The 23,404-nt window shown below is 40.1% G+C and overlaps 1 protein-coding gene across 2 annotated transcripts in view; it reads right to left on the bottom strand.

Moving 5' to 3' along the window:
* Positions 1–23,404, bottom strand: part of LOC140237275 (zinc-regulated GTPase metalloprotein activator 1-like) — a 134,282-nt gene that overhangs the window by 17,524 nt on the left and 93,354 nt on the right. For both annotated transcript variants that reach the window (XM_072317221.1, XM_072317220.1), the window contains one exon: positions 18,326–18,452. In XM_072317221.1, the coding sequence (XP_072173322.1) occupies positions 18,326–18,452 (127 nt within the window). The remainder of the gene's footprint in view (positions 1–18,325; positions 18,453–23,404) is intronic.

Raw genomic sequence — 23,404 nt, 5'->3', positions numbered from 1 at the left:
AAAAAAAAAATCCTGGCAATTTCCGCAATTGTCATTTCCCTTATAATTCGCAGGTATAAGAAACACAGTGAACCACACAGAGGTATAAGACTGAGCCACAACAAAGAAAGATAGGTAACCAGCGAAATATTGGTCAGGCCTGCCAACCTTTGCACGTAAAAAAAAAGAAAAGAAAGAAAAAGATAAATCGCCCATATTTTGAGAGGCAGAAATCATTTTTTGTTTTTTAATCAATGGGATATCTGCGTACAATATACATATCATATACTACCTTATCATTATTATATTATATTATATTATATTATATTATATTATATTATATTATATTATATTATATCATATTATATTATATTATATTATTATATTATATTATATTATATTATATTATATTATATTATATTATATTATATCATATTATATTATATTATATTATATTATATTATATTATATAATATCATATTATATTATATTATATTATATCATATTATATCATATCATATCATACCATATATGCTATATTATACCAATTTTTCTTATTTTCCGGAGAGAGAAAACATTTAACTTCGTAAAATATACTCAAAGAGGAAATCCACCCCCCCCCAAAAAAAAAAAAAAAAATCCAAATGAAAGAGAAATTAATCCCTACAGAACGTTTAAAAAATTATAAAAATCAGATAAGGAATAAAAAAAGATATGACATTTTGAAATGTCACATTTTTTCGACTTTTTTCAATGAAATGGATAAAATTTTGGAATAGATTTCTTCTATAAATATATAGTCCATTTCATTTGGCGCCTATGCACATATCAAAAGATGAAAAAACTAGAAATGTCGTAATGGCGACTGGTATGCCTCCGCCATAGTGCATGCATGGCTCTGCCAATACGTCTATAGTACGCCTTGACAGTGTGTGATGACAATTTCACATAATTCGCAAAGAAAAAATTGTCACAACTGTGTTCAGTGTTCACTTTCCTTGAATTAGGTTTAATTGGATGAAAGACTATAATCATTGTATACGAGAGCAGGTATTTGGAGATTTGAGGATTTCTACTTGACCCTTGACCCTTTTATAAGTTAATGCATTGAGTAATCTCCAAATTATGGAGAAGTGTAATTTCAGCATTGAATAGTAAAATTTTAGCATTTTAGCAATCTGGCCTTTGACCCTTGACCTTTGACATGACCCTAAAATTCCCAAGACAATCAAGAAAATACTTTCAGGCATATTTAATAGATATGAGGAGGGAAACAGTAAAATTTTGAGGAGTTGATCTTGATCTTTGATCTTTACCTTTGACCCCATGACCCCATCACTGTCACAGAGTATATTCATATGTACTAAGTTTCATGAAGATACCTTGAACTACTTCTAAGATACGGAGAACAAATAAAAATTTCAGCATTTTCACTTGACCTTTGACCTTTCATTTTCTACCTCATGGCCCAAAACTTTCTCTGGAGAATCTTTATCGGGTAATACGTGTATCTGTTACACACTAAGTTCCAAGAACATGCATTGAATAGATATGGGGGAAATAGTGAAATTTCGAGCATTTGCCCTTGACTTTTGACCTTTGACCTTGAGCATGTGCACCCAAATGTTGATAGGCACAACTTCGTCCACTCATACATATACATGCCAAGTTACTTTAGGATACCTCGAACGGTTTTTCTAGTTACGCTGTCCACAAAATTGACTACGGACCGACGGACGGACGGACAATCCGAAAACATAATGCAGTTAAGCTTTTTTGCTGTTAACTTTTTGCACTTTTTGCATATAATGATGGGTTCCCACTGTCGTGCGATTTGCTAGGCACGACACGATTGGCCTTCAGAAGCTGATCGTGGAAATTTCGTTCATGTCTATTACAATTTGAATTGCGCCAAAATTAAAATCGTGATCTGAATCGTGGAGTAATCATGGTGATCGTATCAGATCATATAGATCGTGAGGCCAGTCGCGTTGATCGTAGACAATTTTTGAACAATCTGAAATATTTCTACGATCATCGCATTTGCCACGACTGGCCTCAAGACCTGATACGATCACCACGATTACTCCACGATTCAGCCCACGATTTCAACAGTGGCGCAGATTGTGATAGACTTAAATAAAGCCTCCACGATCAACTACCAATGGCCAGGCGTGTCGTGCGTAGCGCATCGCACGACAAATGACAAAGAATGGTGAATGCATATCAGTACGTGTATCGACAAACACTGAACAAATACAAATCCTTGCCGTCATCATAATCATTGCAAGTTTATAATTGAAACTACCATCACCATCATGGGCGTTGTCAACATCGTTACTTGGTTACTACTATTATCGCTGCTATCATCACGACATCATCATCACCATCATCATCGTCACGTACTGCTGTGCCTCAGTGGGTTACACCACGGACTACCAATTACGACGTCAGTGGTTCGAGACTCCAAATCGTGGAATTTTTGTTTATGTCTATTACAATTTGCGCCACAATTGAAATCGTTGTCTTAATCGTGGAGTAATCATGGTGATCGCATCAGATCTTATTTCTTGAGGTCAGTCGCGTTGATCGTAGACAATTTTTGAACCGTTCAAAATATTTTTACGATCATCGCGACTGCCACGACTGGCCTCAATAACTGATACGATCACCACGATTACTCCACGATTCAGCCCACGATTTCAACCGTGGCGCAGATTGTGATAGACATAAATAAAACTTCCACGATCGACTGCTAATGGCCAGGTGTGGCGTGTGTAGCGCACCGCCATCGCACGACAGTGGCAGCGCAACATCAGCGAAAAAGTAAAGTTATACCCTACTCCGAAGATGCTAAGTTTGTAGAGACGTAGAGGACAAGTCAACACTGAGCCTCGTTGCAGTTATTATGACGTCAAAGTCAAGAGAAGGACACTAGAGTACACATGGTGTACTTACAGACTGACAAAAGAATGGTGAATGCAAATTAGTATCGACAAACACGTAACAAGAACAAATCCCTGCTGTCATCATTATAATTGCAAGTTTGTACTCACAACTATCATCATTATCAAAGTCGACGTCGTCAACATTGTTAGTACCAATATCGTTGCTATCACTACGACATCATCATCGTCATCTTCTGTTGCGGCTCAGTGGGTTAGACCACGGACTATCAATTACGACGCCTGTGGTTCAAGTCCCCTGGCTGCAGCGGTTATGCCCCAACGTATCTTTATCTTCATTGCCTTCTGGGCACTACTAGAAACTGCCGTTGGTCACGTGGTATATGGCTTGCCTACAAAGAATCACTGCTTCCTTAGCAGCCACATTACACACATTGTCAAAAATCAAAGCAATTCTAATTCAAATCAAAGCAATTTTAATTCCCTATTGTCGCTATCATCACCATCACCATGACCACCACCACCAACATCACCATCACCATGACCACCACCACCATGACCACCATCTCCATCACCACCACCACCATCTCCATCTCCACCACCACCATCACCACCACCACCACCATCATCACCATCATCATCACCAGCTCCATCACCACCATCACCACCACTAGTATCACCATCACCACCATCACCATCATCACCACCGTCACAACCACCATCACCATCATCACCATCACCATCACCACCACCAGCACCAGCACCATGCACCACCATCACCATCACCATGTTAACCACCATCACCACCACCATCATCACCATCACTATCACCATCACCATCACCATCACCATCACCATCACCATCACCATCATCACCATAAGCATCACTATCACCATAGAGTCCATCGTCCCATCATCACCATTTTCCTTTCTTTCTTAAAATTAAAATTAAAATTTAATAAAGATTATTTTCCTTTGTTTCGTCATCGTCGTTCTGATGGGGTTACTATAGGGAAGACCACAACGCCACATTACACACATTGTCAAAAATCAAAGCAATTCTAATTCAAATCAAAGCAATTTTAATTCACTATTGTCGCTATCATCACCATCACCACCACCAACAACATCACCATCACCATGACCACCACCACCATCACCACCACCACCATCACCATTACCACCACCATCTCCATCTCCACCACCACCACCATCATCACCACCACTAGCATCACCATCACCACCATCACCATCATCACCACCGTCACAACCACCATCACCATTATCACCATCACCATCACCAGCACCAGCACCATGCACCACCATCACCATCACCATGTTAACCACCATCACCACCACCATCATCATCACCATCACCATCACCATCACCATCACCATCACCATCACCACCATCACCATAACCATCACTATCACCATAGAGTCCATCGTCCCATCATCACCATTTTTCTTTCTTTCTTAAAATTAAAATTAAAATTAAATAAAGATTATTTTCCTTTGTTTCGTCATCGTCGTTCTGAAAGGGTTACTATAGGGAAGACCACAACGCCACATTACACACATTGTCAAAAATCAAAGCAATTTTAATTCACTATTGTCGCTATCATCACCATCACCATTCTTTTCTTTCTTAAAATTAAAATAAAAATTTAATAAAGATTATTTTCCTTTGTTTCGTCATCGTCGTTCTGATGGGGTTACTATAGGGAAGACCACAACGCCACAGAGATAGAGAACAACATGTAAGCCGGCGTAATGGAGTTGAAAGCTGGCATCAGCAAAGTGGTCATCGAAATGGTGGTCACCGGCCGTACCACAAGGAAAATCAATAATTTTGACGTTGCATCTTCCATGACGTTACGGCAAGATGGACGTGCATCGACCGGACGTCGGCACTCATCAGGTAAAACACAATAAACAACACGAAAACTACAAAACAACAAAATACAAACGCTCGTAGTGTCCTTCGCTGCTGGCAAAGTGGACACACAGGACAGACAAATATTGAGGTTTTACTCGAAAGCGACTGGCTTCAAGTGGGTCACTACGATTCTGCGTCTGTTGTCTTTTTTTATTCCATATTGTTTTAATACAAAGGCCACTTCAAATTCAAGCCACAAGCACGGATCCAACTTCCACAAAATTGGTAGTGGAGCGGCCGCAAAGACCAAGTTTTCTTTATACTTTCTTCTTGTTACTTGATTGCAGCTCGCGAATATCCGAGATAATATGAAGATGAGATTTGTTGCGGTTTGTTCGCTCCATTCCCCCAGCTCCTGACCCCCCCCCCCCCCCCGCCATCCTAACTCTCTCCTTCCCATCCCCTTCCCCAAGTACATTTCGTTAATGCACGCTAAATCCGCGTATAATTTTACACGCGACACTCGTTCGAGCGAGGGCGATCGCCCGGCACAACAATTTTCGCTGGGGTTTTTACCAGCGCGGTTTAGCGAGCTACGAAACGCGCGGCGTTTATCAACTTTACCGACAGCTTCTGTTGAAAGAGAGGGAAAAAACAAGAGAGAAGGGGAGAGACGGAGATGGGGAGAGAAAGTGAAAAGAAAAGAAAAAGAAGAGGTGGAATAGAGTGAAAGAGCAAAATATTAGTTTTCCCCTTCGAGTCATTGGAAAATGAAGTGTCTATTGAGCTCCGCTGACACTGATATCCCTTTTCTTTCATGTCGAGTTCTCTTTGACAACTGGAGAACGGAGCCAGAGAGGGGGTAAAGGAAAAGGGTGTGGATGATGGGGGAGGGTGTGCTGCGTTTTACTGGAGGACGGTGGTGAAGGGCGTACATTACCTGCAAGCTCGATATCGGGCGGTGCATGGAGAAAAAAAAGTATAAGAAAGAAATCGTGGAGTTGACGAGAGAAAAAGGGGCGCTTTTCCTTAGCTTTGGCGACTTCGCGAGGGTCTCAGGTATGCTAATGTGTACTGATAGGTGGTATCAAACAGACGGCATATGGCAGGGAATTTTTCTCATTGTAACGGAGAGCTATTCGATTGTAGTGTTATCCACCCTCTTATGCCAATTTTCGAGATATAATGCGTTGCCTCCCTCTCTCCCTCTCCATCTCTCTATACCATGGACGCGGAGAACACGTAGAACAATGCGAACGAAAATACTAAGGCGAGCATATACCGTAACCCTCTTCCTTCTCCCTGGATTGATGCTAGAAAAAAAGAAGAAAAACATTATTAAAAGGTGTTGCTTTGCCCGCTTTCTAAAAATAAACTTGAGACTAAATATACTTGGTAGCATAACGAAGAATCAGTTGCCACCCACTGTTTCCATTCAACACATCCAGTCAAAGAAACGCTTGAGCGCCATACAACTTGGTGAGTGCGATCATCTGCTTTTTCAGAGTTTTAAATATAAAAGTAATAGATCATCCAAATGTTGTTACCACAGCTACTTGGCCAAATGTAATTTATTTTTACTCTTTTTATTATCCCTATATTATTCTAACAGTATATAAACCTATTCGACCACTTTGTTTCTTTATGGTCATCATTAAAATCATTTCTTTTACCATCATTACTACTACTACTATTATCATGATGATCATCAACATTATCATCATTCTTATCATTATTTTCAGTATAAATATTGGATTCATATTTCATGTCAGAGTAGTATAGGCTTGTATCACACACTACAACGCCTGTGTGTTGCGTGTGTGGGTGTGTGTGTATGATTGATTAATTGATTGATTGATTGATTGATTGATTGATTGATTGATTGATTGAATGATTGACTGGTTTGTTGATTGACTGACTGATTGTTTGATTGATTGATTGGTTGATTGATTGATTGATTGATTGACTGAATTATTGATATTATTTTTGCATTCTCTTTCAGACATAAATGTAGCACAAAGTCAATTGAACAAAGTAATTGAGTACTGTTTGGGTTTTACGTTTGAAGCAGGTATAATAAATGACATGTACGGCTTTATTCCATGATAAATACATTGATAGATAAAAAGATGAACAGACAGATATGTAGAAAAAGAGGAAGGGGATTGACACTTGTGCGTTTGGAAATTGATTCGAATTTATTTGTTCTTTAGTTAACAAACTTTGCATAATAACGACAACTGTTGATGAAATGACCGTAACGCACATCAATTTCAATGATGTTGCAGCATTTTGTTTCAATACTGCGCGCCTTTCCTCTTTCGATAAAACACATACTACATCTTATTCATTTAAATCATCGTAAAAAGAGAGAAACAGAAGAATCAACCTTTCGATTATGCTCCACAGCGCACAGTGCAGAGGATTTTCATACTGAAGACGAATGAAGACGAAAAAATAAGACATCTTGAGCGTAACTAGAAGTAAAGCCGGAAATATCAAACTCAGATTGAAAAAGACAATTCAAATGAAAGAAGGCAATATTGAGAGAAGGAAACTAGAGGGAAAGGTTTAACGTTTCTGTTCGTTTGTTTTAGTTTGTTTTTTCTAAAGGTTAAACAAGTCCTATATAGTGTTCATGACATGGCATAAAAACGGGCTCTTAATGGGATGGTATAGTTTTGGTTGAGACGGGGGATTCAGATTTTAACTTTTTGCGAGATAATTATAAATCACGTATGAAATATGAAAGACCATACTATACTATACTATACTATTAATGAGAGGAATCCAAAGTTTATTTGATGAAAATTGATTTTGAAATGTATGAAATATAAAAAAGAGGTCCTAATAAAAGGTGGGACTCCGCTTTTATTTGGACCACTTTCTTTTACTTTTGAATATCTGATTTCAAAACCATTTCAAAACCGACTTCCATCAAATACCCTTGAATTCCTCTTTGAATTGTATGCTCTTTACATATTTCACAAGTGGTTTCTGATTATCTCGCAAAAAGTTAAAATATAAATCCTCATTTCAACCAAAACTATACCATCCCCTTAATAATTCATCTCACCTAACGTGGCAGTTATCTACATTATGTAAAGAAGCAATCCCATGATGATATATAATACCACATCAGCAGATTAAAGGCATAATTTACCATTTGCAGATGAAAGCATTAGTGCTATAAAATAATTCTAAAATGTGAGTTAGGGATAGAAACAACCACTGTCAAAATTTGAATCCGTATAATCGATGTTAAGTGTTGTTAAATACACAAAATGTGAACAATAGTTGTAATAAAAATGTTTCCAGACTAAACCGTATACAGTTATGGTTTATTGAAAAAACCCTGATATCTCCTTATATTTTAGGTTTTATTGCAAATATTTCATATGGTGGGATGTTTTATGATACAACAGACCTACACATATGCATCAAATGTGATATCTTAAACATTTATGAAATCACTGCTCCCAAAGGTAAACTGGACCTTTAAATCTCTAGCAATAGCCTTTCGATTTCGTCATCAGTTTCGCGGTGATTTTTTTTACTGCTCGCCAAAACTTGTTTAAATTCAAATTTCATTTCCAGTATCACAAATTCTTTCAAATACGATTAAAAGAAGTCAGTGTAATATGAATCATATGCACATGCATTTGAAAGCGGAAAAAAGGTAAGCACACAGCCTATATTAAACTATTCGAACAAAATCATTGTGTTATTGGAAAAAAGAGGCCCATGTATGTGAAAAGACGATCTTGTAGAGATAAACGATAACTAAGCTTGAGCTTCATCATATTCAAACATATCAAAGTCATTGTTGGACATATGACATGATTTAAGCGGTCGAGTAGACGGCTGTTGCGTCCTTATATCACTTTCACCCGTATGAATGTGATGGAGGGAGTCGAAAGCGCATGCGCCTAACATGACGCTAACCTAACCCGACAGCAATCACATCTTCGAATTGCCACGGATGTCATGTATGAAAAGGTTGTGGGTTGTAATGCGAGAGTTAATCTGTTCTGTAGGGTTGGTCACTGGGTGATGTAACGCGTTCTCTATCTCATTGGATCGCCAGAGTCAGCAGACGTGTCTATTGTCACAAAAATGCAAAAGAGACTATACCTAATATTGTACTTCAGGTTATTGATGACCTATGACCTTATTTTGGTTTTATTTTCTGTTGAAGTCGTGCCTATTTCTCACTTTAAAATTTGTTCTAATTGGTCCAAACAAATTTACAAGCAAGCTCAACAATATCTTCTACAAAGTGTAGTTATACATTTTTTAAACAACGAAAAGCTACCTCTGACGGCGACACTTACTTCAACACATACACACCCTATCAAACACACAAGACACACACGCACACACATACAGATGTATAGCCTATATGGAGGCAGAATTAGTGACACACACCCACATACACACGCACACACACACACACATTATACACAGACATTGCCAATATCAAATCAATAGCCCTGGGCTGCATGGCGCATAATGCGATATCGAACCGAACAATCGCGTGGAAATCGCCTTATATTCTCCAGTTACACAAATGTTTGTGATACTCGGGGAGTCGCGCTATATCTTCGCCCTCCCTTTCGCCTCTCCTGACACCCCCTCAGCTGCTGCATCTACACCAGTTTCAGGAGACCCTCTCACAATTAAATCACCAACCTCCTATAGAAGGATTAGGGGCTCGGGTAAACGGCTCCTAACCACATTTTCCCCTCCATTCTTTTTCTTTCTTTCTTTTCCTTTCTTTTTCTCGCTTCTGTTTGTATTTTTTTTTCACCCGCGAACTACTCTTGAACACATAATAAATTGTAGCGCCTCTATTGTGCTACTCCCAAATGTAACTGATCGTAAGATGAAACTGAACAACTAGTGATTATAAAAAAAGATTAGGAATATATAGAGGGGAAAGAGTGTCAGAAGAGAAAGATGAGAGGGGTTCCCAATTCCAGCATTGTCACTGGTTGGTGGATGAATGATACTCCTCTTTTCTGCCTGCCGGTCTGTGGGCGGATTGGTTGACAAATTTCCCCGTGTTTTGTCGTGCAACTGTTTTTGTTGGATTCCCCCCCCCCCCCCCTCCTCCTCCTCCTCCTCCTCCGCCCCGCTTGCTGGCGCTCCTTTTTCCTCCGACTTTTTTTTTTAAGGTTACAGTTTTGGCTACAGAAACATTTTGCAATTCAAACTATTTTCTGAATAAAGTGATCAGGCAAATTCGAATCTCAAAACGCGAAGGCATACAAGTTGTAGATCATCAAACTAAACTAACTTCCATCATGCACGTGAAATTAATCAAAAGTAGATGGGTACTAGGACTTAGGTGAGTACAATAACTATTTTCTTTTTACAATATAGACGTAATAATCATTCAAATTACTACTTTTTCGTCAACGTCTATTTTGTTGTCCTTAACTAATCTACCAAACATGCGATTGATGCTAATTTTTACAAGGCCTTATTCTGATTTGTAACTTTCTGCGGTTTGAACGGAGACCTTTAAACACTCTGAAGACAAAAATATTCAAGCCAAAGTGAGTTGTACCTGAGAGCAATGTTTAGCACAAGTTATTTCACCCTGTCTACAGAATGCCAACCTTTACCTGTCCATGCTCATTATTATTACATGCACCTTCCATACTAGTCGGCGAATTGTTTTGCGGGTATACAGGAACACAATCTGTATCCGTATCTGTATCTCTGTCGTCACCATCGACAACCGGTTTGACCACAACGCCATTGGCAGCGTGATGCCCATGTCCATCAGAGGGTTAATCCGGCCTGCCCGCGCTGAGCACGCCCGACCTCTGCGACGGCAAACCAGGACGCGCGGGCGAGGAAAACTTATAACCTCCACTGCGCGCGCATTTTCACCGTTGTCGTCTGCACAAAGACTGGCTGGTACCGTGTCTCTAGATGGGGGTAACCCCAATCATAAGAGGTTAGTCGATTCTCACATCTGATTGGATCTCATGCATTTTCATCGTCTCTTAGAAGGGCTTCATGATTTTATTACTTTTCCTATTATTAATTCTCTTTTCATTAAATTTTCCTACCATTACGATCCATCTACAGAACGACCACCACGTGTGTAGTAATATCTCAATAGCTTAACGCTTACAAAGGTAATGGTATATTCCGAAAAGAAAAACAATCGATAAATGATTTTCGCGATTTTTATCTATCCATTTGACCGTTTGATTAACCGATTGTTTCCTTTTTTCTCTCTTTGTATTAGTAGTTTTCTGTTTTTCGACAGAAATGTTGTCATCACTCACGTCATCTATTCCACGGCTAACATATTATTAGCCTTTGATTCAAAGTTACTGATGCGTTAATTTCTTTGTCTGTTCATAACACACCGACGTGTCATGCTAGATGTCAACATTAGAAACCATAGAATGACGAGTATTTGTGTCAGAGCTCCCCCCCCCCCCCTCTCTCTGTCTTCTTCTTCTTCTTCTTCTTCTTTTATTTTCACTTTTTTTTAATTACCATATACAAGGCGGAACAATTTCGTGTTGAAATTTGTGGCCTTTTTTTTTCTTTTCCGGCCGTTGCATTTGCTCACAATCAGTTGTAAGTTGCTGCAGGAATACTTTTGCTTCGTTCGGAATCTCTGCAATTTCAGTGGTCGTCAAGACGCATTTCACCAAGCCATTCATTTTTCCTGCTAATATTCTGTCAACCAACGCTACACATATAAAAAAACAACAAGTAAAAGAAAATGTCTCCTTACAAATTTCACACAACACACCAGCGACCCGTGCGGTATTCTAAACAACACGCGCTAAATCGAGCCAGACCTCTAAACACTCCTGTTTCTCTAAAACTCTGTTGGGATAGGGAGTGGGGCGAGAATTTATCGGCAAAACAAGAACAAGTGAAAGGAAGACGACGAAGAAGGAAAAAAATAGGTGATTGCTAGATATGGCGAGAATGAGGTCGTGCTGACACATTGGTATTTTTCCCGTCGAATTGAAAGGTTTTACAAACTTTTCCGCAAGGGAGGGGGAAAAGGATATTTTGTTTGCGACACGATATGGCGGCGGATTTTTTTTTTTTTTCGGGCGAGAAAAAAAAAAAGAATAAAGAAAGTCGCAGCGGAGGTCAATGGTAATTAGGATTATGGGCCTGTGATGGGCTGGTAATAAAGTGGGGGACGCTTAAATAGACGAACAGAAGAAAACGTGCGAAGAAGCTTGTCCGCGCTCGGGGATGCGTCTTTCTTCTGTTTTTCCACCCCTTGTCGGGCGGCGGAAATGAGGCATCTGTCTCGCCGAGATACTGCCAGATGTGACAACTTCGACAAGGCGCAGATCCGCACCCACTTATTCCCAAGACTAGGGGGGATTATGGCTCGAAGGATGATGCCAAGTGCAAACAGACAAATAACTTAGTTTTGTGTTTTGTTCTTCTTCTTCTTCTGTCCCCAAGATTGCTCAAAACAACGAACGCCACAAAATACTAGCAAGCAGTTTTGTCTACCCCTCGACTGAATTATTGTGTGTGAGCTAGACTAAGCATAAACGCCAGTACCGATGAATTTGGCAGTCATACTGAAAACTAGCTTGGTTAGATCCTACTGCGAAAACCGTACGCCAAATTGTTTGATTTGCGTTAATGTGCGTGCGCACATTCGGTATCAATCATGCACAAAGGCACCCGCGCACGCACACTTAGTTAAACGCAGAATAACGATGTGAATGATAACTATAAAATGCATATGTACAAGGTAGGTCCTACTATAACTGAAGATTACCTTGTTAACGCGGATGAGATAGAAGGAAAAAGATGGATGGCTGGAGAAAAAAAAAAATTATTGATAAAGCTAAGAAAAAATTTAGAATATGAATGCTCCTGTCCCTCGTTGAATAATCTCTATACATCGAACTTTCTAAATGTCACCCCTCCCCCTTCCAATATCATTCATTTCTAAGAGCTCTTCTCCCCAGTATCTTTGTTTGACTTATTCAGGAATATCTACAATATCTCACGCAGCTACTTATTGGCTAGTTTCTGTTTTCATGTACAATGGCCCTCATACCTGCCTTAAATTGCTTTTAGCCTTCCTTGCGACGTGCGTTAAGACCGGAGTTAACACATTCTATACTTCGTTCTATACATCGCGCTCCCCCCTCTCGAAAGTATTTATGCAAATCGCGTGCCACTTAAAAGGGAGAAATGCGGTTTTCTGCTCTTTTTTTTTTTTTTTTTTCAAGCAATAACGACCTGGAGAGAAAGAAACGTGTATCGGGCAGTTGTCTATTCAGCACTGACATCGCAGACAAAGCATCTGCCATGTTGATGAGTGGTCAAGGATGAGGAGGAAGAATGAAGATGAAGGAAGAGGGGGAGGAGGACGAAAGATGTGGGAGGGGGGAGGGAGGAGGGGAGGGGAGGGGTGGTGGAAGGGACAAACGAAGATGAAGCATGGATGGCCAATTTCCGTGGTGCCCCTCTTTTGTTTCTCGTCTCAGCTGCCTTGGTTTTCTTATTTTTTTCCCCATTTTTTTTTATTAGTTTGGGGTGGCTTTTGTTCTTGTTGTTTTTTTCTCTGGATCCACTCCCAACCCAGTTATCTCCCCACTCAATCTCGCCACGTTCGCATCCATCCCGCATCTTCCAAAAGAGGGGGGGGGGGTGGGGAGGGAGGCCCTGCATGTCAGGGAACTTTGGGCATGGAGTTCAACGGCCGCCACAAAAGCTGTATCGTTGCGCATAGAGCCTTGATTGAGGATAATGTCCCAGAGAAAAACGTGCAGTAAATAGATGAAAAGACAACGTTATTCATTCCCCGACATCTTTCATTTTCCCCTCTCTGAATATTTCACTTATCCCTGCCCCCCCCCCCCCAATAATAATGGTAACGGTAACATGCATAATATTGCAACTGATTAACAAATGACTGACCTACATCGACGTGAATTGGTCGGTGTTTTAGAAGTTGCCAAGACAAAAGAAATCGTGGGCATACACACTCGGGAAGGAGTAGGGCACAACTCGACGGAAGAATTTCATGAATGTGAATGCATAAGATAATATATTATAGAATATGATATATATATATTTATTTATTTATTTATTCAAGATTTATTTATTCAAGATTTAAAGATATTATATAATATGTAAAAAGACAATAAATAATGTCAACGGCTTCACAAGCAACTAATCTCTAAATTCAGTTGAAGAAAGGAGCGAGAAAAGATGAGACTAATACAAAACTACTGTCATGCCTCATTTTATCTGTGGGTAAATGTGTATTCCATCCAGTATGTACCTCAAGCAGAAAACGCTTCAGGGGTGAACAACTGTACACTCCTGACAGGTTATATCTCTGGCAACTCGAGGTGGCATACTTATCTGTCTGTCTGTCTGCCTGTTTGTCTTCATTCTTTCTTTTGAGTCCTCTGAATAAGTCTAATTTAATGATTTCAACTGCAGTTGTGCGTAGTAGGAAACCATATCATAAACAGCGCATCCAGAACATTATAACAGATTTAGCGCTGGCCGGCAAGGTAATAGAGTAGCAAACGTAGACAAAATATCATTTTGGAGAGGTTTCTTACTCGCGTACAACAGAATTCCCTAGATTACAGCCATAATTATGTTCTTATGTCTCCCTTTTCGCTGATCTTGAAATGTTAAACACACTCGAATCATGACTGTGTAAAATAGCTTTTAGGGACGCGGTCGTCAAAATGTCCTGAATAGGCTAATTACTAATAATCGCACAATCTCCCTAATGTTCTCATTATCTTAAGGGAACAACATTTTGTAATAAAAAAAAGGGCGAATTACCACTATCTGCATCTACAATGTATTCATTTTCATTTTTTATAGTTACGTATTGGCATTTATATAAAGTTTTTGTTTGTTTGTTGTTTGTTTTTGCTGCGTAGATGTGATAGTAACTTCTTCATTATACTTTCAATTAAAACAGAAATATGGAAAATATCCACGAAGTTCCTCCCCTCTCCTTTTCGCTTCATTTTTTTTTTTCAAACATCACTCGAGAAGATCTTACAGTGCTGTAGTCCATGCTGCGTGCCTGACATCAAACGATGCGCTATACATTGTTTTGTTTAGCTTGTTATTTTTATCTTTTTCTCTTTTTTTTTACCCCTTCGGATAAACTAGGTATTTAATTAGACACACCTGCGCGGCAACAAAAACAATATGCCACTATCAGTGCAAAGTGTTTTGTTTATTGTGTGTGTTTGGGAGAAGAAATTCCACACGTGCTTTGGGTACATAAGATACAGACGTGCGTCCGGTACATCTGTCTTTTTTTCTTAACCTTGTGGTTTTTTTTTTATCATCATCGATAATATTGTTTAACTGTGATTCTAATATAACCGTGAAGCAATTGGAGCGAAACAGTTAAATGCCCACGTCCTATCAGGAGTTTTGGTAAGCTACAAACAGGGTTGCCGCAATTTAACGATACCAGTGTTTGTTTACAACAGTTTTATGATAAATAATCACCGTGCTTAGCAACATGGAAGTCAACCTCGAAAAAGCGGCACCGGACAATAGGTAAAGAAAATACTGCTAATTCGCCTTCATTATCGCCCCCAAATCCCCTTTGTTTGGAAAACTTGTCAAAACAGTTAAATGCGGGCACTTTGATGTTGCCGGGTAAAGCGGTCGCAAAGGTTACAGTGGCAAAGTCGTCCGCCATCCGTGTCCGACGCATCGTTATCTTATCGCAGCTAAGCCGGACAAAATGCAGGTGTGACTATAGTGATAATCAGCCCATGCCCAGATACGCAAAATCTTTCTTTACTCAGAGCCTAATCATCGTATCGGGAGCACTTCCGAGCCCGCTGATCGCCCGCTAACAAGTTTGGGTTGTCCGCTAATCCGCTCCCCAAACACGGCGGGTGTGATGTGTTCTTGTGCCCGTCGCGTAAACTCAAATCCATGGCGAGGAGGCGCGACTTTTCTTGCCCAGCGTAACGGGCTGTCGAAGTGCGACCCTTTCGATGGAACGTCACCACCGCGCTGGAGAATAACTGCCTAGCACTTCGCGTGCGTGTTCCAAACACTCCGCCAGCGGCTTTGGGGGCCAGCGGATACCGCAAGGAGAGGGGGAAGGGGGGATTACCGTAATGCCCCAAGTTTGCAACAACGGGAAACAGTTACGACTGGCGTTGATCGAAAACGAAAACAGAATCCGTCGGCATTTTCAGATGGGGTGGTGGGGAGTTATCCCAGCGGATGTTTTCACTCTTCGCACCTTCCTGCGTAGAATTAGGCCAACGAGCAAAAGTAAAGGTGTGCGGGTCCGCTTTCTATTCTATTCCCCACAATACCCCTTTTCTTTCACTCCATGCTACAGATACGTAGTCCTGCGACGTAATACTTAACGAAAATAGATAGTCTCTTCTGTCAACACAATGAATGCTCGAGATAAATTTTTAAACAAAGAAGCAAGTCGCATCCACGGTCTCCTTTAACGAAAAATAAAACACGGAAAGAGATAATTGTTACGATAAGAGGTATATCTTACGTTGCCGCTTCAATTTGTGATGGCTTGTAACACCAGAGTTTTTGTTCTCTCTGTTTGTTTGGTTTTTTTTTTTTTAGCACATCGCCCATCGTGTAAAAATCGTCAAGCTTCATTCTACAGACATTTGTAAACATTCTATATCGAGTGAAATAAACTTCAACATCAACATCAATTATCTTTTACAGCAGTTGATGCTAATGACTTTGATGATAAAAACAACAATAATAGCAACAGGAGCAATGTATTATTCGTGGTAGGATGAATGAATGCAGGAGTTTATAAAATTGATTGAAGCTGTAGTCTTGATATTTTCATAGTCAATAAGTCACATAGGCCTAATTGATACCAAAGTTAGTCATTATCTAATCATCAATATTTCTATTTCTCTATTTTGTTCTATCATCAATGTTATCAGTATCACCACTATTCTGTCACTGCTTAAACTATATCAATGCCATAAATAACGATCATTACTACCATCACTGTTATCATCATTCAATCGTCATCATCACTATTACCATTACTATCATCAATATTATAACCTGTAAATCACTTTTATTGAGATTTCATTTTTTTTTTTTGGCGCTTTCTGTAGAGGTGTAGAGGATATACTTAAGAATAGTATCTACGGGGGGACCGCACAAGTACGAGCTTGTAATCTGTGTGTATGTGTAAAAAGTAATAGTATGTGTAAAAACATAATAAAATCAAGAAGTTGGTGTGTTTGATAAAGGGCTCAAATGCCTGTAAGATACATGGTACTTCTACCACAAGACGTCTCTTAGTCAGAAGGTACTAATATAACTTCACGAGATTGCTATAGTATTCCCTGTCCAGCATTCCCCGTTATTTTTTTTCTTTTTTTCATTCTCTCTCCCTCTCTCACTCTCTCTCTACTCCCAGGAATGGATGTGCGCTAACTTTGTTTTCACTGGAAACAGATCAATTGGGGAAAAGGTAGTTTGTTTTGCAGTTTTCCCGTTGCATGCGAACTACAGCAGTTTGTAAATTCACACATTCGACGTTGAGGGCGGACGTTTCAAAAACGCACAAAGGCACTCTCGTGAGCAATAGCGTGCTACCTTGGAGATAATGTGCGGTTACTTTTTATATCCTACGTTAAACTATTGGGGACAAAATCTTTAAAATCAAGGAAAATATATACTGCTATCTTTTGATTAGTACAGAATACAAAACACAATTAACGCCTTCAAAACAATAATACTTGAAGATAGAGGCGATGGTAATACCGCTGGAAATATTGAAAACTGTCTTACCGTACGTTCCAACTTTGCTCCGGCCCCGATTTTTTATATAGGAAAAGAATGGGTAAAGTGTGGGTTCAAGACACCTCACAAGGGGTTAAGTGCTATAACTTAAGTCACATCGTTATGAATGATCCCATTTCTTCCCATCCCTTAAATCATTACTAAGAGTGAGAGGATTTTTTCATTCGCAATGCTTCCACTTTGGTCAGCAATTGAACGCTTATAGTATTATTGTTACGTTCTGATATATACGACTGACCTATTACTGTTCCACAAGCCACCACTTCCCACCCCAAGTCCCGCTTGATTTGCAAAGGAGTGTAATGGCTTTCAAAATAAGATTCTTTTTTAGCGGATGAAAAACGATGTCATGCAAAATGCCGAATCACAATCGCAACATTAAGACTTGCGCTCGTGACGTCATAATCAAAGAGTTAAAACAAAAGATCAAAAAAAAAAAAGAATGAAGATTAAAATCACAAGAGAGAGGAAAGGAACACGGCCGTGGCGTGGAATTCAGACACAATGATGCAGACATTGTCATGCCAACAACTGAATTCTAACAGATGAAATATGATAGATTTCAGGTTGGCTTGAAAAGTACAATCATTTCAGCTTCTGATTTTTGACGTTTCAGATATAAGAAAATCAGGATTTTGTCGAGACAGCACTTGTTGACCTACTATGGAATGCCATATGTGTGTATAGCTGTATAAAAATATACAATATTGCTTATGTCATACGCATTTACCTATGAAGACAATCGTGCACGTCCTGGTCACGCCCTCCTCCCACGATGTCGTCAACTCGCGGTCGTAGAGTTCGTGGACCGCTTGAACTATGACCCTGCGAGGCTCGTCGACCAACGAGAGTTCACCCTGTGATGCGGGAATATACAGAAAAACAGAAACAAGAATGGCGGATGAAGAGTCAATAATTAAGGTTTTGCGCCATCAACGGTGCGATAAACACATGATGAAAGTGTGTGCACTATCCTCAAGAAGTTTGAGAGAGGATGAACGACATTTTGCCAGACGGCAATTAGTGCGAAACGAGTGGACAGGATTGGAGTGTTCTTTTGTTAAATTATGTGTTGTTGTTGTTGTTTTTTTTTTCTTTTTGTACAACTTCTTACGGGACTATAATCTTTGTAACTCTTTGAACGATGGTATTCAAGCCTTGACAATGGCCCGTTCATTATTTTTGTGGATACTGGCGGGGCTGTTGACATAATGAAATATTTCGTGTGTAATAGTTTGTTTGGACATGTTAATGAATTCACTATACTCAAGGATGAAGGTGTCGATATAAAGACATAGATAGGTACACAAGACAAAGGCTGTTTAAATGACATTGTATTAATTTCGTAAGAATCGACTTCGTTCGCGCTCAATCTATTACATGATCTCTGCATGCTTGATTTCTACATATGTATATATATATTTATATTCTAAGAATTGCACAGCGATTTTGTAAACGCTGCAATCGAGGATTTTTTATTTATTTAATAGATATCGTTACTTTGGAATAGTTTCAAACAGAGCAAAAGAGTAACAGACACAAATCAAAGTGACGTGAGATTCCATACCACGAGGTGAAACTGACGTGTTTTCCACCATTATGCTACACGTCATTCATGTTTGTTTTGATGTGCATGTTCTATCTGGTAGGCCTATGCTTAATATTCTTGTTGTCCATGTTTGGAAGTGTCTGCAGGAAAACAGAGATGCATTTTGATCTTTGAAAATGTATTTTCCCACTTACATTTGCTCTGCACATCGCGCCTCAGCCGACACAATGTACATATTATCAATGCAGGAGCACACAAGGAGTTCGACACTCCCAAAAAATGCTCTGGTAATGGACAACATTGGCTCATTACTCTTCTTATGGCGTAAAACATCATAAGTATACACACGGAGGTGTTCCCTGGTATACCAGTGAAAAAAGAAACCAACAAAGCATGCGTAAAGTAATAGCATACTTGCATTGCGTGAGGCATAGGTACAACGTACACCTGTGCTTGGTTTCCGTTGTGCAAACGATAACAACCATAACAAAAAGAATTAAAAAAAAATCCAACTCCATCACCCTTTTCCCCATCACATCTTCCCATCCCCTCTAAAAAAAAAAACGTGAGAAAGAAATTCGGAAAGTAAATCATACACTCAGGAACATAATGACAATGTCTAAATTTTCAATAAACGACCCGCGTTACACTGTTTCCATCTCGGCAAATACGTAATATGCGAAGTCGACCTTTTGTGAACATACTCGAATGATCTTTGCGCAGTTCATGTTTTCAGGAGTTATAACTCGGAGAGTTTTTTTGTTGTTGTTGTTGTTGTTGTAATGTACTGTCTTTCATCATGTTCATGCTGACAGATGCGTCATGTTTTAAGGTGATAGGTAATAGGTTTTTTTTTGTACATTTTCTTTTCCTTTTCGGCCATTTTGTCTCCCCTTGATATCTCTGAGTGTTTTTTGGCTTCTTTTCCCACATCCCTGCTTTTACTCCATTCTGGAGTCTGGGTGTATGATGGGGGAACGAACACTCTCCGTGAACCCTATGACGAGACCCACAAGCGGGGTGGAGGGTGAGGAGTGGGGGTGCTGATGGTTGCCCGCCTTGTGTTAGAGATCCCCCTGTATCAGAAACAGGCCACAGAATACGGAGATGAATGGAGCGAAATGGACACCGACCGGCGGAGACAAACGGGGCGTGGAAAAACGAACGAGTTTGAAAAAATATTATACGTACCATACAAAACCCCAAACAGTTTCCTTTCACCCGAACGAGTCACATGATATCTACCAAAGTGTGGGGGAACACATGAAAAAAGAGAGGACAGAAAAAAAGAATGAAAAAAGCAGGGAGATGCAAGAACAGGAGAGGGAAGGTGTTGTTTTCTCTTGGTTTCTAGATGGCTTTTGAAGAGTAGTATGATGGAAAAGAGGGAGTGAAAGGAATCTCGGAGTTCTGTGCATGTGCGGCTTTCGCTTTTAGTTTTATTATGCCTCGTTTTTCAACGGGTATGTTGTGTAGAGAGTGTTGCTTAAAGGGGGAACATAGAAGGGAAGAGGGTGTGCTAGCGAACAGTTTCGGCTTGGGGGTGCTTTGTCCGCCGTCGAGAACTTGAACGCGCATATTTTTACGTCCATGTTTTCAGGCAGTGCGTTTGAAACGTTTGCGTATGCGTGTGCGTGAGTGTGGGTGTGTTTATGTTTGTGTGCGTGTTTGTGTATGTATTTGAGTGTGCGTCTGTTGGGGTGGGGGAGGGAAGACGTGACAGCGCACATCCGTGTGTGTGTGCGTGTGTGTGTGTATGTCTGTGTGATGATGTGTTGTGTGCATGAGTGGGTGTGTGCGTATGTGCGTATGTGCCTCATTTTGCATGTGCGGTAGCAATCTGTCCCTTGGCCCGCGGGGCTACCTGTCACCCCCCCCCCCCCCAACACCCCCTCCTCCTGTACTCCCTGAATCATTATGTTTCTAGTCTCCCGCTCACTTCTGTAGTTGCATACTGCTCTAGATGAAGGTAGAAAAGGAGGAAAATGGAAAAAGAGGGCGGAAAAAAACGGGAAAAAAAGACATCCACGAAGGGAACAGAAAAAAAAAGAAAGAATAGTGCTGGGATGAAGCCGATTTGAAAACGAAAGACAACATAAGAAAATATAAAAATTGAAAAGAACAGAACGAAGGACAGGTAAAAGGATTAAAAAAAAAAGAATGGGGAAAACGACGAAAGGGGGAGGACAGGGGGTTGGGTATGGGAGGAGGAGGAGGAGGAGGAGAAGGCGGAGGAGAAATCATCCCCTGCTCAGCTGAAATAAAAAACCCCGGCACCTCCAGGTGAACAAGTCGAGGTAAAAGCGAAAGAGAAACAAAAATCGCGCGACAAAACAGCCACCGGGCATCCACGCATGATACGGGGCCCAGGTTGGCTCGTTCGTGATACCCTCAACTCTTGCTCCACAGTTTAAAGACATTTTAACGTCTTTCCTTTCCACGCTGTTCCTTTCGCCTATACATATTCCTGTGTTGACACCAGAAGCATAAGAAACACGATTTTCTTTCTTTAAAAGAAAAATCTGAGCGGGTATTTTCGCGTGACTTTTCGAACGACTGGAATATGAAGTGCCAATGTGTGTGCCCATTTTTCCTTACGTTTTAACAAAGTACGACTGTATGTCAATATTTCATCTATATTGGGGCAAAAATACACTTTCAACTAAAAACGTGTGTTAACTTGTAAAAATAATCATTATCATCTGCAAATCTCAACTTTAGCTATTGAAATTAACAATGATTAGGAAACCCACTTGGGTTTCCATAATCAAGTTGTTCGTAAATTCGTGCGTAATTTTACGAACAGCTTTATGAAACGGGACCCAGGTGTATTTCAATTTGCAAAAGGAAAGACAAAGAGAAATTATAGAAATACAACAAAAGCAAAATATGCAAAATGCAAGTATGCGATAACATCAGACGAACAAAAGCATAGACGGCAGATCAATTCTACGCTTTAAGAATACTATTGTACCCATTCAGTGAAGGATTTCTTAACATAGGGATTTAATGATTATTTCACTCGATCTGGGACTGGGGAAGAAGAAAATTGAAAATTATGAGAAAAAAACACTGGTATATTTTTCATCACTTAAACGATACACTAAGGATTGTTTGAATATTATTAACATTCAAGTAGAATATTGTCAAGTCCTTCGCCAGATAGCATTTTACAGAAATATCTTTCAACCAGTACTTTACGTCGCCAACTGCTAACATCAATTTTTTAACCAAAATATTACTGCAGTTATATGCAGAAATATGTAAATAATAATGATTCGTTTTCACTATGTGATACACGTGCATTTCTCTTATTGTTTTTGAGTCTTTGGCAATACCTCACGTCAAAAATATACATAACGACGACTCCATCATTACAAATTATGTTGCTTATCGTAAATATTGAATATGAACAAAAAAGATGACCAAAAAAAACAAAAAAACTCTGATTTCAGATGACAGAGAGGAAGACAGCCTTGGAGAGAGATCTCTCCTTGGATATTGCTCGTCTAACGCCATGGGGATAGAATTTCACGATTTGATTGACAATGAATAGACACTTCATTTATCCCGCTATATAAACAGCTTAGGCGGAATATCATCTGCCCATGCCAGAATTAAAACATGATAAGCTTTCCAAAACAAACGGAGGAGCTCCCCGTGCTTTGGCAAAGAATGAGCAGAGAAAACTCTTAGGAGAAGAAAAACTAATCGCGCCAACCGCGGGATAAGGAAAGAGAAAAGAGAGGAATGACGTGCGACGGAAAATGTAAGGAGGCAAGATGGAGGCGGGGGGGGGGGGGGGGAGGAGGAGGAGGAGAAGGAGGAGGATGGGCTGGAGTGTGGCCTCCGTAAAACAAACCGGGATGCCTTCTTGCCTATCACGCTCGTGGAATGAAGGGAGATGCACGGGGGTGTAATCGGGGGAGCACAATAGTTTATACTGGCATTAGAGGGAGGCGGGAATCTGCGATTAACTCGCTAAGCCCCGGGTGTCAATGCGACGTAGATAGGGAGGATCATCGCGTTCGGGAGATTTCGGAGGAAAATCCGCCATGATCGACTTCGTTATGTTTTTTCCCTCCTCATATTTTTTTTTTCCTGTATTCACTCTCCTTCTTCTTCTCTGATCGCGGTGAAACTTATGGTCATGTGGAAGAGGAGGTGTTCGCAGTCCGCCCAAGATCGGAGCACACGATGACTGTGGGGGGACTTACTGACATCTAGCCGCGGAATTTGTCTAACGATTGAGTTTCGACA

This window comes from Diadema setosum, chromosome 13 (genome assembly GCF_964275005.1).
Source record: "Diadema setosum chromosome 13, eeDiaSeto1, whole genome shotgun sequence".
Taxonomy (NCBI): Eukaryota; Metazoa; Echinodermata; class Echinoidea; order Diadematoida; family Diadematidae; genus Diadema; species Diadema setosum.
The sequence above is the reverse complement of the archived record's forward strand: the minus strand, read 5'-3'. Positions and strand labels throughout refer to the sequence as shown.